This window comes from Cherax quadricarinatus, chromosome 60, assembly GCF_038502225.1.
Source record: "Cherax quadricarinatus isolate ZL_2023a chromosome 60, ASM3850222v1, whole genome shotgun sequence".
Lineage (NCBI taxonomy): Eukaryota > Metazoa > Arthropoda > Malacostraca > Decapoda > Parastacidae > Cherax > Cherax quadricarinatus.
The window spans coordinates 93,980-110,258 of record NC_091351.1 but is presented as its reverse complement, the minus strand read 5'-3'; the positions used below and the strand labels follow the sequence as shown (position 1 = coordinate 110,258).

General features: G+C 41.8%; 1 protein-coding gene across 3 annotated transcripts in view; it reads right to left on the bottom strand.

The window, feature by feature from the left end:
* Nucleotides 1–344: 344 nt before the first annotated feature.
* Nucleotides 345–16,279, bottom strand: part of LOC128694436 (inositol 2-dehydrogenase) — a 35,388-nt gene continuing 19,453 nt past the window's right edge. For 2 of the 3 annotated variants that reach the window (XM_070097850.1, XM_070097848.1), the window contains 5 exons: nucleotides 11,411–11,558; nucleotides 11,032–11,191; nucleotides 2,681–2,904; nucleotides 2,234–2,399; nucleotides 345–820 (listed from right to left, as the gene is read on the bottom strand). In XM_070097850.1, coding sequence (XP_069953951.1) covers nucleotides 711–820; nucleotides 2,234–2,399; nucleotides 2,681–2,904; nucleotides 11,032–11,191; nucleotides 11,411–11,558 — 808 coding nt within the window. In that variant the 3' untranslated portion in view covers nucleotides 345–710. The remainder of the gene's footprint in view (nucleotides 821–2,233; nucleotides 2,400–2,680; nucleotides 2,905–11,031; nucleotides 11,192–11,410; nucleotides 11,559–16,279) is intronic. The other variant, XM_070097849.1, reaches the window with a different exon arrangement.

Genomic DNA, 16,279 nt, shown 5'->3' with positions numbered 1-16,279 from the left:
TGCATTTGATAAACTGTGATAATGATCCTGACTGGGAACGTAGCCACGGCATTCAAAGATGTGTCAACATGATGTTGAAGCCCTACTATAACATCTTGGAAGAAAGAAGTAGGAAGTCATGTCAGACGTCAATACTGCAGTTCTTGACAAAGAGGGGAGAGGAGCCCTCAGAACCAGACGACCATCAACCAGGAACCTTCCATTAATGTCGCCCCATTGTCACAAAGTATCAGTGAAGGGGCAAGACAATGGCGTAAACATACTCAAGCGATGGCTCCACGGGACCAAGTAAGCTAATTTTTTATTTTATCAAATGTTTTATGTATAAGTTTAAATAAAATGTGTTTAAATGTTTAAAGTATTTATTTTATAAAACGTAGCAATAATAGTTCATACTTGGGAATATTTTGATAATTTTGGAGTCTATCATTTAATTACAATTTGGTCTTTTTTAAGACTTATTAAAACAATTGAACGTCGTAGTGCGATGTTATTACAGTAAAATAATGCAGCATAAAGAAGAGCATAGGACATCATGTTGAAAATACAAGTTAAACTTTTACGTGATAATATGCTGCTTGGGAATCTTAATGACCCTCTGTACCATGGTTTGTAACATTACTGGTAGGTAGTCACATGGTTAGTGTACAGCGTATTTTTGTTTTAATTTAAAATCTTCATCTTGCCTGAAATTTTCAGATAAGATCACTTCAATACTTTATTTCAATCATCTGTCCAGTGGCAGCAGATTCCTCGAGGGCAGTAGCAATGGTGGACACTTTAAGTGTGTTCTCTCCAGACAGCTGCAGATCAACCAGTCCTAGTTGAAAGACAGGAAAGACTGAGTTAGTAAAGCCTCTCACAAAGTTTTTAGGTTGGTTGGCTAATAGGGCTTAAAGCCTATCGACTACACAAGGGTCAGTACGGCTGCGTGTCACCTGTTCACCACCAGCTGAGAATGCTTTAATCCCTAAAATAAGGGTTCGGATATTCTCTCAACGTATCTACACTGTAGATGAATGGTTCAAAGAACCGACACGTTGTTAAATTAGACACACGTGCAACTCTTGGGTATCTTCAGTCCATACAAAGGATAAACTTGAAGAACAGGAGGTAATCAGTCTCTCAACCTTGAGTCGATGTGGTCAGTCCATCAATCATGAATAGAATACGTCATATGAGCGGAGAAGCAGCTTATAAACCGTATGGCAGGAGAGGTGCAGCAGTCGTAGGTGGTGTCACATTTGTCCAATGTGGAAGTAGGTCGTGCCCAAACGAAGAATTCCCAAGTATTAAGATCCCAAGAAGTTGCAGTGTCTGACAGGATTGTAGATGAATGGTTCAAAGAGTTGCACATGTGTCTAATTTAACAACGTATCTACACTGAAAAGCATAACACCTCAGCTAAAACGTATGCCCTTTGAGTAAGATTTATGTTTTTTAATCTAGCTATATACCAGTGTGATGAAGAAATGAGACATACTAATTATATATAAGATCGTGAGATAATTCTAGAATACAGATAAAGTGTAGAAGTGTCATATTAGTGATGGTATACAATATTAGTGTTTTAATACTCAGAGTGGCTGATCACAAAATGGCTAGCATGTGTCCATTGGATTTGAATTTATTTTCTCTTTTGGGCGAATCAGTCATGCAAATATCTCGATAATCTCTTTACTTCCACCTTTGTGTATTGGGCTATATTCGTTGTTTTTAGTGCCTGTGGAATGACCCCTGTGTCTGTGCTCCCTCCATAAGATATTTAAGGCACGTGAAGGTTTGCTGCAGTTCTTGATAAACACGGAGTTCCACGAGTCTGGGTCTGGGGCAGAGAGCATGGGCATGTCATTCATTACTTTTTCAAAATCCTGTGATGTTAGGATTATATCAGAAATTCTTGAATTAACCAAATTTTGAGTCTTGGTTATTTATTATTATTATTATTATTATTATTATTATTATTATTATTATTATAAAAAGAAGCTCTAAACCACAAGGGCTATACAGCTGTCTTGGTCATAAAATTTCATTTAGATTGTCAACCTTTTTAGTCTTATTAACGGCTCACTAAATGCTGAGTCATACTGAGACTTCAGTGTCTCACTCATTTCTTTTTGTCATCTGTGTAAGTCCCATCTCGTTTAAATTCAGCCTCACCAACTTTGTCCTTTATTTTTTTTAATTTCCTTATATAAATTAATATTTTTTTTTCATGAGGCTTACACCTTACCTTGGATGACATCACAAAAGTGGTTTAGCTCATTAATATAACCATCATAATAGCGAGACGGGAAGGAGTGGAGGATGGGTGGCTGGCTCTCTCCTTGTACAGTGGAGGTAGTCATCTGATATGGTCGTTCATTACCTGAGGCTACCATGCCCTTTGGCCCAAACACCTGTGTGAACAATAAGAAAGAATTAATGTCAATCATAAAAGCCTATTTTATACTCATTAAAATCTTTATTTTCATCTCTATTTTAAAGAAGCCTCCTCAGGTTAGTATAAGGGACATTATTGTCTTCTCAGCTTAGTATACGATATATTGCTATGGTATATTGTTGGACTTTTCAAGACAATTACTTCTACACACCATGAAGGTAAGAAACAATGGTAATGGTGATAAAATTCGTGTTTGCTTATTTTGGTCAGGCCTATGAATTGCATTACTGATTTTACCTCCAAACGTTGATCATATCCGTAAGCAGCGTAGCGGCTCAGATCCGTCATTGATATAGTTCCTGAGGGAAACTTCATGGTGAAGGCTACAGTGTCGTGATCATTTATCGCAGCGACCTCTGGGATGAAAGCAGTAGCTGAGGCGAACACATGTGTTGGATACTCTCCAGTTACCCAGCAAATTAAATCTACATCGTGGACAGCACAGTCATGAAAGATTCCACCTGAAAGTAATAAATGTCATCTGTTTACCGTACAAAGACCAGTGACCGAAGACTTGCTGAAGAAGGAAGGCATTTTGTCTTATATTTAGAAGTACACCAAAGTGTTCTTTGTAACTCTCCAGTAAATGAAATATATATATTTCATGAACTACAGGGTAACTACATCGTAGTTAACAAATGAGTCAACTATACTGTAGACTGGTTTAAGACCTACCTTAGCAACAGGAGACAAATAGTCAAAATAAACAAAACGAAATCAGAACCCCTGCCGATAACATGTGGAGTTCCCCAAGGTAGTATTCTGGGTCCCTTATTATTCTTATGTTATGTCAATGATATGCCTATCAGTGTCAAGTGCAAACTCCTACTGTATGCAGATGACAGTGCCCTGTTATTGTCAGGTAAAGATCCACAAAATATAGCTAATGTTTTAACACTGGAACTGGAGTCCTGCAGCAAATGGTTAGTAGACAACAAACTACCATTACACCTCGGGAAAACTGAAGCCATTCTCTTTGGCACGAAACATAAACTGAGAAGGGTAAATAATTTTAATGTTCAGTGTAGTGGGGAGCCCATCACTTTGGTTTCTTCAGTTAATTATCTGGGAATCCCCTTTGACCCATGCATGTCAGGAGAATTGATAGGGAACAGTGTAGTAAAGAAAGCGAATGCCAGACTGAAGTTCCTGTATAGACAAGCACAGTGTCTACCTACTGAGGCTCGCAGGACCCTATGTCTAGCCCTTATACAATGCCATATGGATTACGCTTGCTCTTCATGGTATTCTGCCTTGACAAAAAAACTGAAAGATAGACTGCAAATCACCCAGAACAAAATCGTAAGATTCATCCTGGGGCTGGGACCAAGAGAACATGTAGGCCAGGATGAATTACAGCAGTTGGATATGCTGAATGCTGAAGAAAGAGTAAAACAACTGAAGCTAAATCATGTTTATAAAATTGCTCACAAACAGTGTCCAGAATATCTTGCTGTCAATTTTGTCAAGGTTGGGAACGAAAGCAATCATAGTACTAGGGGGAGAGAGCACAACTTTGTAGTACCCACAGGCTTCAAACACCTTTTATTGTACAACAATAAAGGAATGGAGCAGACTACCCGCACATGTCAAAGCCAGTCATAGCATGAACCAGTTCAAGAAGAGTGCCAAAAGGTGTCTGATGAATGTAGCTACAGAAAGGGAGGGGAAAGATTTTTTATTTTTTAGCCAACATACGTGTAAATTTTACCTTATTCCTAGTAATGACCCTCGTATTGTAGATAGTCTTACCTGGAGTTTACCTGGAGAGAGTTCCGGGGGTCAACGCCCCCGCGGCCCGGTCTGTGACCAGGCCTCCTGGTGGATCAGAGCCTGGTCAACCAGGCTGTTACTGCTGGCTGCACGCAAAGCAACGTACGAGCCACAGCCCGGCTGATCAGGAACCGACTTTAGGTGCTTGTCCAGTGCCAGCTTGAAGACTGCCAGGGGTCTGTTGGTAATCCCCCTTATGTATGCTGGGAGGCAGTTGAACAGTCTCGGGCCCCTGACACTAATTGTATGGTCTCTTAACGTGCTAGTGACACCCCTGCTTTTCATTGGGGGGATGTTGCATCGTCTGCCAAGTCTTTTGCTTTCGTAGTGAGTCATTTTCGTGTGCAAGTTCGGTACTAGTCCCTCTAGGATTTTCCAGGTGTATATAATCATATATCTCCCGCCTGCGTTCCAGGGAATACAGGTTCAGGAACCTCAAGCGCTCCCAGTAATTGAGGTGTTTTATCTCCGTTATGCGCGCCGTGAAGGTTCTCTGTACATTTTCTAGGTCAGCAATTTCACCTGCCTTGAAAGGTGCTGTTAGTGTGCAGCAATATTCCAGCCTAGATAGAACAAGTGACCTGAAGAGTGTCATCATGGGCTTGGCATCCCTAGTTTTGAAGGTTCTCATTATCCATCCTGTCATTTTTCTAGCAGATGCGATTGATACAATGTTATGGTCCTTGAAGGTGAGATCCTCCGACATGATCACTCCCAGGTCTTTGACGTTGGTGTTACGCTCTATTTTGTGGCCAGAATTTGTTTTGTACTCTGATGAAGATTTAATTTCCTCGTGTTTACCATATCTGAGTAATTGAAATTTCTCATCGTTGAACTTCATATTGTTTTCTGCAGCCCACTGAAAGATTTGGTTGATGTCCGCCTGGAGCCTTGCAGTGTCTGCAATGGAAGACACTGTCATGCAGATTCGGGTGTCATCTGCAAAGGAAGACACGGTACTGTGGCTGACATCCTTGTCTATGTCAGATATGAGGATGAGGAACAAGATGGGAGCGAGTACTGTGTCTTGTGGAACAGAGCTTTTCACCGTGGCTGCCTCGGACTTTACTCTGTTGACTACTACTCTCTGTGTTCTGTTAGTGAGGAAATTATAGATCCATCGACCGACTTTTCCTGTTATTCCTTTAGCACGCATTTTGTGCGCTATTACGCCATGGTCACACTTGTCGAAGGCTTTTGCAAAGTCTGTATATATTACATCTGCATTCTTTTTGTCTTCTAGTGCATCTAGGACCTTGTCGTAGTGATCCAATAGTTGAGACAGACAGGAGCGACCTGTTCTAAACCCATGTTGCCCTGGGTTGTGTAACTGATGTGTTTCTATATGGGTGGTGATCTTGCTTCTTAGGACCCCTTCAAAGATTTTTATGATATGGGATGTTAGTGCTATCGGTCTGTAGTTCTTTGTTGTTGCTTTACTGCCCCCTTTTTGGAGTGAGGCTATGTCTGTTGTTTTTAGTAACTGTGGGACGACCCCCGTGTCCATGCTCCCTCTCCATAGGATGGTAAAGGCTCGTGATAGGGGCTTCTTGCAGTTCTTGATGAACACGGAGTTCCATGAGTCTGGCCCTGGGGCAGAGTGCATGGGCATGTCATTTATCGCCTGTTCGAAGTCATTTGGCGTCAGGATAACATCAGATAGGCTTGTGTTAACCAAATTCTGTGGCTCTCTCATAAAAAATTCATTTTGATCTTCGACTCTCAGTCTGGTTAGTGGCTTGCTAAAAACTGAGTCATATTGGGACTTGAGTAGCTCACTCATTTCCTTGCTGTCATCTGTGTAGGACCCATCTTGTTTAAGTAAGGGCCCAATACTGGACGTTGTTTTCGACTTTGATTTGGCATAGGAGAAGAAATACTTTGGGTTTCTTTCGATTTCATTTATGGCTTTTAGTTCTTCCCGCGATTCCTGACTCCTATAAGATTCCTTTAGCTTAAGTTCGATGTTTGCTATTTCTCTGACCAGTGTCTCCCTACGCATTTCAGATATATTGACCTCTTTTAGCCGCTCTGTTATTCTTTTCCGTCGCCTGTAAAGGGAGCGCCTGTCTCTTTCTATTTTACATCTACTCCTCCTTTTTCTTAGAGGAATAAGCCTTGTGCATACATCGAGTGCCACCGAGTTAATCTGTTCTAGGCATAAGTTGGGGTCTGTGTTGCTTAGTATATCTTCCCAGCTTATATCGGTTAGGACTTGGTTTACTTGGTCCCACTTTATTATTTTGTTATTGAAGTTGAATTTGGTGAATGCTCCCTCGTGACTAATTTCATTATGTCGGTCTGGGGCTCCGCGCATACATGTCTGAACCTCAATTATGTTGTGATCTGAGTATATTGTTTTTGATATGGTGACATTTCTTATCAGATCATCATTGTTAGTGAAGATGAGGTCTAGTGTATTCTCCAGTCTGGTAGGCTCTATTATTTGCTGGTTTAAATTGAATTTTGTGCAGATTTAAAAGCTCGTGTGAGTGTGAGTTTTCATCAGAGCTTCCTCCTGGTGTTATTTCTGCAACAATATTATTTGCTATATTCCTCCATTTTAGGTGCCTTAAGTTGAAATCGTGTAGTAGATAATCTTTTTAGTATAATAATAAGATGTTATCTTCATTATAGAATAATAAGAAAATATTATAACCTTTATATTATAATAATAAGGTAAAAGGACCCCAATGGAAATAAGTCACTCTGTCTGACTTTTTTGGGTTATCCTAGGTTCTCTACACATGTGCTGCTATGTATGATAATTCTATGTAACTGTATTTGTGTATACCTGAATAAACTTACTTACTTACTTACTTACAAAAGCCCTTCTGACGCAGTTTTCCAATTTTTGTACCACATACAAGTCCTCTGTGTACGCCTTGCTTTTTCCAAAGAGCTTATTTTTGTCAAAGAAAAAAAAACAGCACATACTTTAAGTGGCATTTGCTCTACCCATAGCTGTGTGTAAATTTTAAGTTTCGATTTTCTGGTGGTTAAATCGTCTATGATTTTTTTTTTTTTTTTTTGCATTGAGCGTGGAATATTTGTATTTCTCAAGCGTCATTTTTATGTGAGTTGTATTACAAAGTGCACCGAGACCGAAATCAATCACTGAAAAGTCTTATAAAGTTGGTGCAGTGTTGCAGCACCATTGTGATTAATAAAGTTTGCGTGAATAACGGAGGCTGGTAAAATCGTAGTCACCTGAGGATTAAGCTGGCAGAGGCTGGTCATAGTGAGGTCGACTCTCACACTGACCTCCAAATACTGTCTAGTTTTGACGAAAGTCTGATGCAAAGTGAGATTAAGGAAAAAGAAAAAACAGTGATCAGTTAGCAAAGGCAGAGTGAAGGTTTATAGTGCATTGGCAAGTTTGACGAGTGAGCAAGTAATAAGAATGAGAAAAAGCAAAAAAAGAAAAAAAAAAGTGAATCTCCAGAGTACAACAAAAAGGTTTCCTTTACGTCAGTTTGCGTGCGGCCAGCAGTAACAGCCTGGTTGATCAGACCCTGATCCACCATGAGGCCTGGTTTCAGACCGAGCCGCGGGGGCGTTGACCCCCGAAACCCTCTCCAAGTATACTCCAAGTTTCAAGACCATAGACCTCTCCGGCTTCAAGACGTACAGTAACTCCTGTGTGTGTTGGAGAAAGACACTATATTCTGCTTTTGTGTCTTTATCCTTCGTGTCAGCATTTTATATAATTTCTTTCCTATGTTTGTTGAAGATTGCGCATAAACCAGCGAGAGGACAACTAGAGAAAGAACTCCATACGTATAGTGCAGAAAGTATCGAGAGACAATAGGAAAATTCCTGGTCATCTAAACTAGCCAGAGTTTTCAAGTTACAGAAAGATAACTGTGGGTCAGGAGCCTACACACACACACACACACACACACACAAACCTGAGAATAGCGTTCCCAAACCTTCATAAGGAATCGTTCAAGACATTGTACACCGTGTACGTCAGGCCCATACTGGAGTATGCAGCACCAGATTGGAACCCACACCTGGTCAAGCACATCAAGAAGTTTGAGAGAGTACAAAGGTTTGTAACAAGGCTAGTTCCAGAGCTCAGGGGAATGTCCTACGATGAAAGGTTGAGGAAAATCAGACTGACGACACTGGAGGGCAGAAGGGTCAGGGGAGACATGATAACGACATACAAGATACTGCGGGGAATAGATAAGGTGGACAGAGACAGGATGTTCCAGAGAGGGGACATAGAAACAAGGGGTCACAATTAGAAGCTGAAGACTCAGACGAGTTACAGGGATGTTAGGAAGTATTTCTTCAGTCACAGAGTCGTCAGGAAGTGGAATAGCCTAGCAAGTGACGTAGTGGAGGCAGGAACCAAACATAGTTTTAAGACGAGGTATGACAAAGCTCAGGAAGCAGAGAGAGCACCTAGTAGCGATCACTGAAGAGGCGGGGCCAGGAGCTGAGTATCGACCCCTGCAACCACAATTAGGTGAATTAGATGAGTATACACACACGCATACGCACACACACACACACACACACACACACACACACACACACACACACACACACACACACACACACACACACACACACACACACACACACACACACACACACTCACTCACTCACAAACCTACTGGAGTTCTACGACAAAGTGACGACAGTCAGGTATGAGAGGGGTGAGTAGATTGCATTTTCTTGGACTGTAAGAAGGCTTTTGACACAGTTCTACACAAGCGATTAGTGCAAAAGCTGGAGAACCAGGCAGGTATAACAGGGAAGGCACTGCAGTGGATCAGAGAATACCCGACAGGAAGGCAACAGTGAGTTATGATACGTAACGAGGTGTCAGAGTGGGTGCCTGTGACGAGCGGGGTTACACAGAGGTCAGTCCTAGGACCGGTGCTGTTTCTAGTATGAGTGAATGACTTGACAGAAGGGATAGACACAGAAGTGTCCCTGTCTGCAGACGATGTGAAGCTAATGAGGAGAATTCAGTCGGATGAGGACCAAGCAGGGCTACAAAGGGATCTGGACAGGCTGCAAGCCTGGTCCAGCAACTGGCTCTTAGAGTGCAAACTCATGAAGATCGGGGAAGGGCAAAGAAGACCGTGGACAGAGCACAGTTTAGGGGGCCAAAGACTGCAAACCTCACTCAAGGAAAAGGATCTTGGAGTTCTACACAACCAAATAACTGCTGCAGCGTTTGAGCGATTAACAAACCTAAGAATAGCGTTCCGGCACCGTTTGACCCTAAACTGGTTATTAACCACATCAGAGGAAAGATGATAGTAAAAGACAAGGTAACTCGACTGAAGAAAGAAGGCGAAGAGTTCACGATAAATAACAAGGAGGTTTTCAAAGTGTTGAGCAAATAATTTAAAGAGGTCTTCCCGTCGGAAACAAGGGTAATGCCAGAAAGCCTAGGGAGAAGTTAAACCAGCAGGTACTGGACACCATACTCACAACAGAGAAAATAGATTAAAAAAAAAAACTTTTGATGGGAGTAGATACATCAGAAAAAATGGGACCTGACAAGGTGTCACCATGGATTTTGCAAGAGGTGCGGAATCAGTGTCCGAACTACTAGCTAAGATTGAAATTTTAAAACAAACAAATGGACATGGTACAGTTGGCAAAGATCTGGAAGAAAGCAAGTCTAAACCCTATAATTAAGACAGGAGACAAACAGAAAGCGTTGGACTACTAACCAGTTTTGCTGGCATGCATACCTTGCAAAGTAATGGAGATAATCAGAGAAAGAGTGGTATGGAAAAGTGGTTCAGAGATGGCAAATCATATCTTACTAGCCTGTTGGAATTCTATGACCAATAAATGGAAGCGACAGAGTAGAGAGAGGGCTGAATAAATTACATTTTCTTAGACTTTAAGAAGGCATTTGGCACTGCACCCCACAAGAGACTGGAGCAACATTTTGAGGGACATGCAGGAATAACAGGAAACGTACCCTAGTGATTATCTGGGAAAAGTTATCAGACTGGGGAAGAGTAAAAAAACGGGGTTCTGCAAGTCTAGGATCAGCACTGTTTCTGGTTTATGTGAATGACATTCCAGATGGAATTCAATAAGATGTATCCATTTTTACCGATGAAGTAAAACTAATGAGGAGGATACAAAGAGATGAGGACAGGGAAAGGCAGCACATGGATCTGGACAAACTGCAGGATGAGTCAGGTAGGTGGTTACTTGAATTCATCCCAGAAAATGAAAAGTTACGAAGATTGGGGTAGGGGCCAAAGTCCTGACATATAAAGTATAAACTGGATTATTAAGGGCATCGAGAAATGGTTGGAAGAGACTAGAGTCATGAGACCAAAGATTAAAGATGGCATGTATTGTTCTGGTCACGGTATTGTGCCTTTTTGTTCTTTATGTCACGGAGTATTTTCACTGTCTCAGGGTGTCGGAAATTGAAAATTCCTCGAAGTGGTGGAGGAAGATACCATATGTAGTTTTAAGCGCATATAAGAATAAGCAGAAAAAAATGGAGAGGGACTTGAAACGTGGTCCCTGCATATTTCAGGCCCATCCCTTTGACCAACCATGCTACTGAAGTTCTGGTTGTAAAAATCATCGTATGACATTAAAAAATTCTTCATAAGAAAGGTTCTAGTATTGTTATTAGGTTTTCCTTAAAATAAATATTCTCATTTCATTTGTTACAATGTTCTGAACACTGTAACCCAACTACAGTGTTTGGTTACAGTAACCTGAATACATACAGTGTTCCAAGGAGACATTATTTGTTTACAGTAATATGACTATATTTTGAAAACTGATACTAGGCTGGTAAAAACATTCACCTGATATTTTAAGATATTCTATAGAGGGAAGAGGCGAGTCTCTGGCGACAGTTTTGACCAATTGCACCTGTCCCACCACGCCCAGGAGCACTTGATCCCGCAAGTGGCTGAAGCTGGGATCAAATCGACGATTAAAGCCACACATGAGAGGCTTCCCTACCTATGTGAAGATATAAGTTTTGGAACGTTAGAACATTTAGGCCTTATGCTTATTAAGTTGCAACCATTTCTTCAAGTCTAAATATTTCATTGCTTAAGTAGATTAAAATATATTTTTTATTCTGAAGCAGTTTTTTTTTTAATTAATAGTTATTTGATGGCACGTTTGACACAGCAGTATTTAGTATTAGCCAAATATCGGAAGCAACACAGCACCTACTTTCTCTGCTACCTCGTAACACTGTCTTGTGCCTTTAATGTCCTCAGCGATGGGCTTCTCACAGAAGACAGCTTTACCCGCGCTCAGACCTCGAATGATCAGATCCTTGTGCATGAAGGTTGGCGTGGCGATAATGACGCCATGCACACTGGAAAATTAACAATGAATTCATTTCATGTGAAACTCAAGATGGAGAATGGGCTTCAAATTTATCTAATCTATTACTATACAATATATTTTTTGTTTGTATTTGATACATATATATCTATATATATATATATATATATATATATATATATATATATATATATATATATATATATATATATATATATATATATATATAAACCAAATATCGCAAACCAAGCGATGCAAGATGCAAAACAACCACGGGGGGAGTAAAATGATAGCTCTAGGCCTTTCGTGTTGCAATCAACACATCATCAGGAGCTTGCCAAATGTAGAAAAGAAGAGGGTTTCCAAGTGAATACGTTCCCAGGGGACCGCAATGTGTTGATTGCAACACGAAAGGCCTAGAGTTTTCATTCTACTCCCCCGTGGTTGTTTTGCATGTGTATATATACAGTGGGAGCAATCAGAATAATTACAAGTGACGACACTGTAGCCCCCAAAGATGAGACCACGGCCCAAGCACTAAGAGACAAGCATCCAACCAGGGACACCATAGCCATTAACAACAACCCTGAGGAAGACCCCATCAATTAATTTTGCCAGAATCAGAAGTCTATAAGGCGATTGTGTCATTTCCAGCAGGATCTGCAGGAGGTTATACTGGAATTCGACCTCAGCACCTCAAAGAGATGGTAAATCCAGTACTCGGTGCATCTGCATCAATTCTCACCGAGTTAACAACTTTCGTTAACAACTGCCTGGCTGGGCGAATCCCAGAAGAAATTAAACCTTTCTTTTTTAGAGCCTCACTATGTGCTTTGAAGAAGAAGGATGGGGGAATCAGACCCATTGCGGTTGGAAACACTCTTCGCCGTCTCGTTGCCAAAGCAGCAGTAAGAAACATTTGCCTAGAAGCTGCCAGTTTACTCCAGCCACACCAACTGGGATTTGGGGTCTCTCAAGGCAGTGAAACTGCAGCTCATGTGGCAAGGGCCTACATCAGGGACCTACCAGAAGACAAGGCCGTAGTCAAACTTGATTTTAGAAATGACTTTAATGTGGTGAAGAGAGATGTCTTGCCAGCTGTTCGGGATCTGTTATCCAGTCTTTTTCCCTTCATTTCAGCCGGCTACAGCAAACCCTCAATTCTTTTGTTTGGAGAACATGAAATTCTCTCATCAGAGGGTGTTCAGCAGGGTGACCCACTCGCTCCACTTTTCTTCTGCTTGGCAGTAAGAGAACTAACTTCCAGCCTATGCACCGAGCTCAACATCTGGTACCTGGATGATGGTACTCTGGCAGGTACTGAAGAGTCCCTGTTAGAGGACCTACAACTGGTGAAAACACAGGGAGAAAACTTGGGACTCATCCTCAATCCCTCCAAGTGTGAAATCATAACAGCAAACCAGGAAATAATCAATGCCGTGCGAAGAATCCTCCCAGAAGTCTCGACTACCACTCCGTCCAACAGTACCCTCTTGGGAGCACCACTGGGTCACCCGGCCATCGACACTGTCCTCAAGGACAAATTGAATTACCTGATGAGAATGGAGGAGAGAATAAGCAATCTTGATGCCCATGATGCTCTATATCTCCTCACAAGGTGTCTTACTATGCCAAGACTCACTTCCTGAGGTGTGCACCCTCTTTTGACAACCCAACACTCAACGAATATGACGCACACCTGAGATCAACCTTTAAGAAGGCACTGAACCTGTCACTAGAGGATCAGCAATGGGATCAGGCAACCCTCCCAGTGCGACTGGGAGGTATAGGGGTGCGCAAAGCAACATATGCTGCTTTACCTACTTTTCTGTCTTCGTGTTTGGCTTCCAGTGCATTAGTCAAGAAGATTGTCCCCGAACGCTTGAGAGACGTGGTAGGAGCTCAAGACCCCAGGTTTACTGAAGCAGCGATTCGGTGGGACACCCTTGCAGACTCCTCCAGTGGACCAGCTCCTCCCAAAGAGCACAAACAGTCCCACTGGGACAAACCAATCATGGAAAAAATCGCCAACACAATGCTCTCCAACGCTTCAGGAAAGGACAAAGCTCGTCTCCTGGCAGTGAAGGCACCACACTCAGATTTTCTTTTAGCTGTTCCCAATTCCTCCCTGGGCACTCGTCTCAATCCACAGGCCATTCAGATTGGTGTTGCTCTTTGCCTAGCCACCCCCATCCTCACCGAACATAGGTGTATTTGCGGCAGGGTGACAGCTGATCAATTCGGACTTCATGGTCTCGTGTGTCACACAGCAGAAGGGAAATATGCCAGACATGAGGTCAATGACATCATAAAGAGAAGCCTCGCCACAGCCCGTTGCCCAGCTCAACGGGGACCCCAAGTGCAGAGGTCTGGCAGAAGTCAAAAGCGTCCTGATGGAGCCACTATGCTACCCAGGAAGGATGGAAAGCAGATTGCTTGGGACCACACATGTGCCGCCACATTGGCAGACACCTACTTGCCATACTCCGTAGTTGAAGGTGGTGGAGCTGCCAGCCACAGGGAGACCCAGAAGATCCGCAAATATGAAGACCTTCCCCCTTGCTATAACTTCATGGTAATAGGGTCGGAGACCCTTGGAGCATGGGGCAAGTGTGCTCTAAAGTTCCTCAAAGAGCTGGGTGAAAAACTCATCATAGAAACCAAGGACCACAGGGAGACCAGCTTCCTCTTTCAGAGACTCAGTGTTGCGATCCAGAGAGGAAATGCCTGCAGCATTCTGGGCACGCGGCCCACCACCGTGAAGCTGGACGAAGTATTCGAGATGTAGCTCTGAGTTGTCATCAATGTTGTTTTACTTTCTATTGTATTTCTGTGAATGGTTTGTCAATGTATTTTGTCTTTAAATAAAATATACATTAAATATAGGGGGTGGTAGGAGAAAATTCTCAAACAGCTTCAGGGAGAACCTTAAGTTTTCCCTGAGGCAAGTTTACTCTTTTCTCTGAGGATGAGGGGTCCCCAGGAGAGTTCTAGAGGGGGTACCTCACTATATTATATATATATATATATATATATATATATATATATATATATATATATATATATATATATATATATATATATATATATATATATATATATATATATATTACCTGGAGTTTACCTGGAGAGAGTTCCGGGGGTCAACGCCCCCGCGGCCCGGTCTGTGACCAGGCCTCCTGGTGGATCAGAGCCTGATCAACCAGGCTGTGCCGAATAGGTGAACTTGCGATCTTGGCTTAAATAGCAACGCTCATCTTGCCATATAGGACAAGCTAAAAATTTTTTATGCAATAATTTCGCAAAAATCATTCTGAACCTAACGAAAAAAATATATTTCACTGTGTTTGCTTAGAATTAAATTATTGTAAACGTATCTAAAATATATTTAGTTGGATTAGCCTAAAATAAATTACTCTTGTTATAATAATGTTAGGTAAGTTTTCTAACATTCTTTTGGAGCAAAATTATAAATTTTTACATTAACATTAATGAAAAAAATATATCGTTAAACGCATAAGATAAAATTTTAGAAAGGACTTAATTTTAAATGAGTTCTTGCTAACTGACCAGTTTTACATATTCGGCACGACATATATATATATATATATATATATATATATATATATATATATATATATATATATATATATATATATATATATATATATATATATATATATACCTGGAGTTTACCTGGAGAGAGTTCCGGGGGTCAACGCCCCCGCGGCCCGGTCTGTGACCAGGCCTCCTGGTGGATCAGAGCCTGATCAACCAGGCTGTTGCTGCTGGCTGCACGCAAACCAACGTACGAGCCACAGCCCGGCTGATCAGGAACTGACTTTAGGTGCTTGTCCAGTGCCAGCTTGAAAACTGTCAGGGGTCTGTTGGTAATCCCCCTTATGTGTGCTGGGAGGCAGTTGAACAGTCTCGGGCCCCTGACACTTATTGTATGGTCTCTTAACGTGCTAGTGACACCCCTGCTTTTCATTGGGGAGATGGTGCATCGTCTGCCAAGTCTTTTGCTTTCGTAGTGAGTGATTTTCGTGTGCAAGTTCGGTACTAGTCCCTCTAGGATTTTCCAGGTGTATATAATCATGTATCTCTCCCTCCTGCGTTCCAGGGAATACAGGTTTAGGAACCTCAAGCGCTCCCAGTAATTTAGGTGTTTTATCTCCGTTATGCGCGCCGTGAAAGTTCTCTGTACATTTTCTAGGTCGGCAATTTCACCTGCCTTGAAAGGTGCTGTTAGTGTGCAGCAATATTCCAGCCTAGATAGAACAAGTGACCTGAAGAGTGTCATCATGGGCTTGGCCTCCCTAGTTTTGAAGGTTCTCATTATCCATCCTGTCATTTTTCTAGCAGATGCGATTGATACAATGTTATGGTCCTTGAAGGTGAGATCCTCCGACATGATCACTCCCAGGTCTTTGACGTTGGTGTTTCGCTCTATTTTGTGGCCAGAATTTGTTTTGTACTCTGATGAAGATTTAATCTCCTCATGTTTACCATATCTGAGTAATTGAAATTTCTCATCGTTGAACTTCATATTGTTTTCTGCAGCCCACTGAAAGATTTGGTTGATGTCCGCCTGGAGCCTTGCAGTGTCTGCAATGGAAGACACTGTCATGCAGATTCGGGTGTCATCTGCAAAGGAAGACACGGTGCTGTGGCTGACATCCTTGTCTATGTCGGATATGAGGATGAGGAACAAGATGGGAGCGAGTACTGTGCCTTGTGGAACAGAGCTTT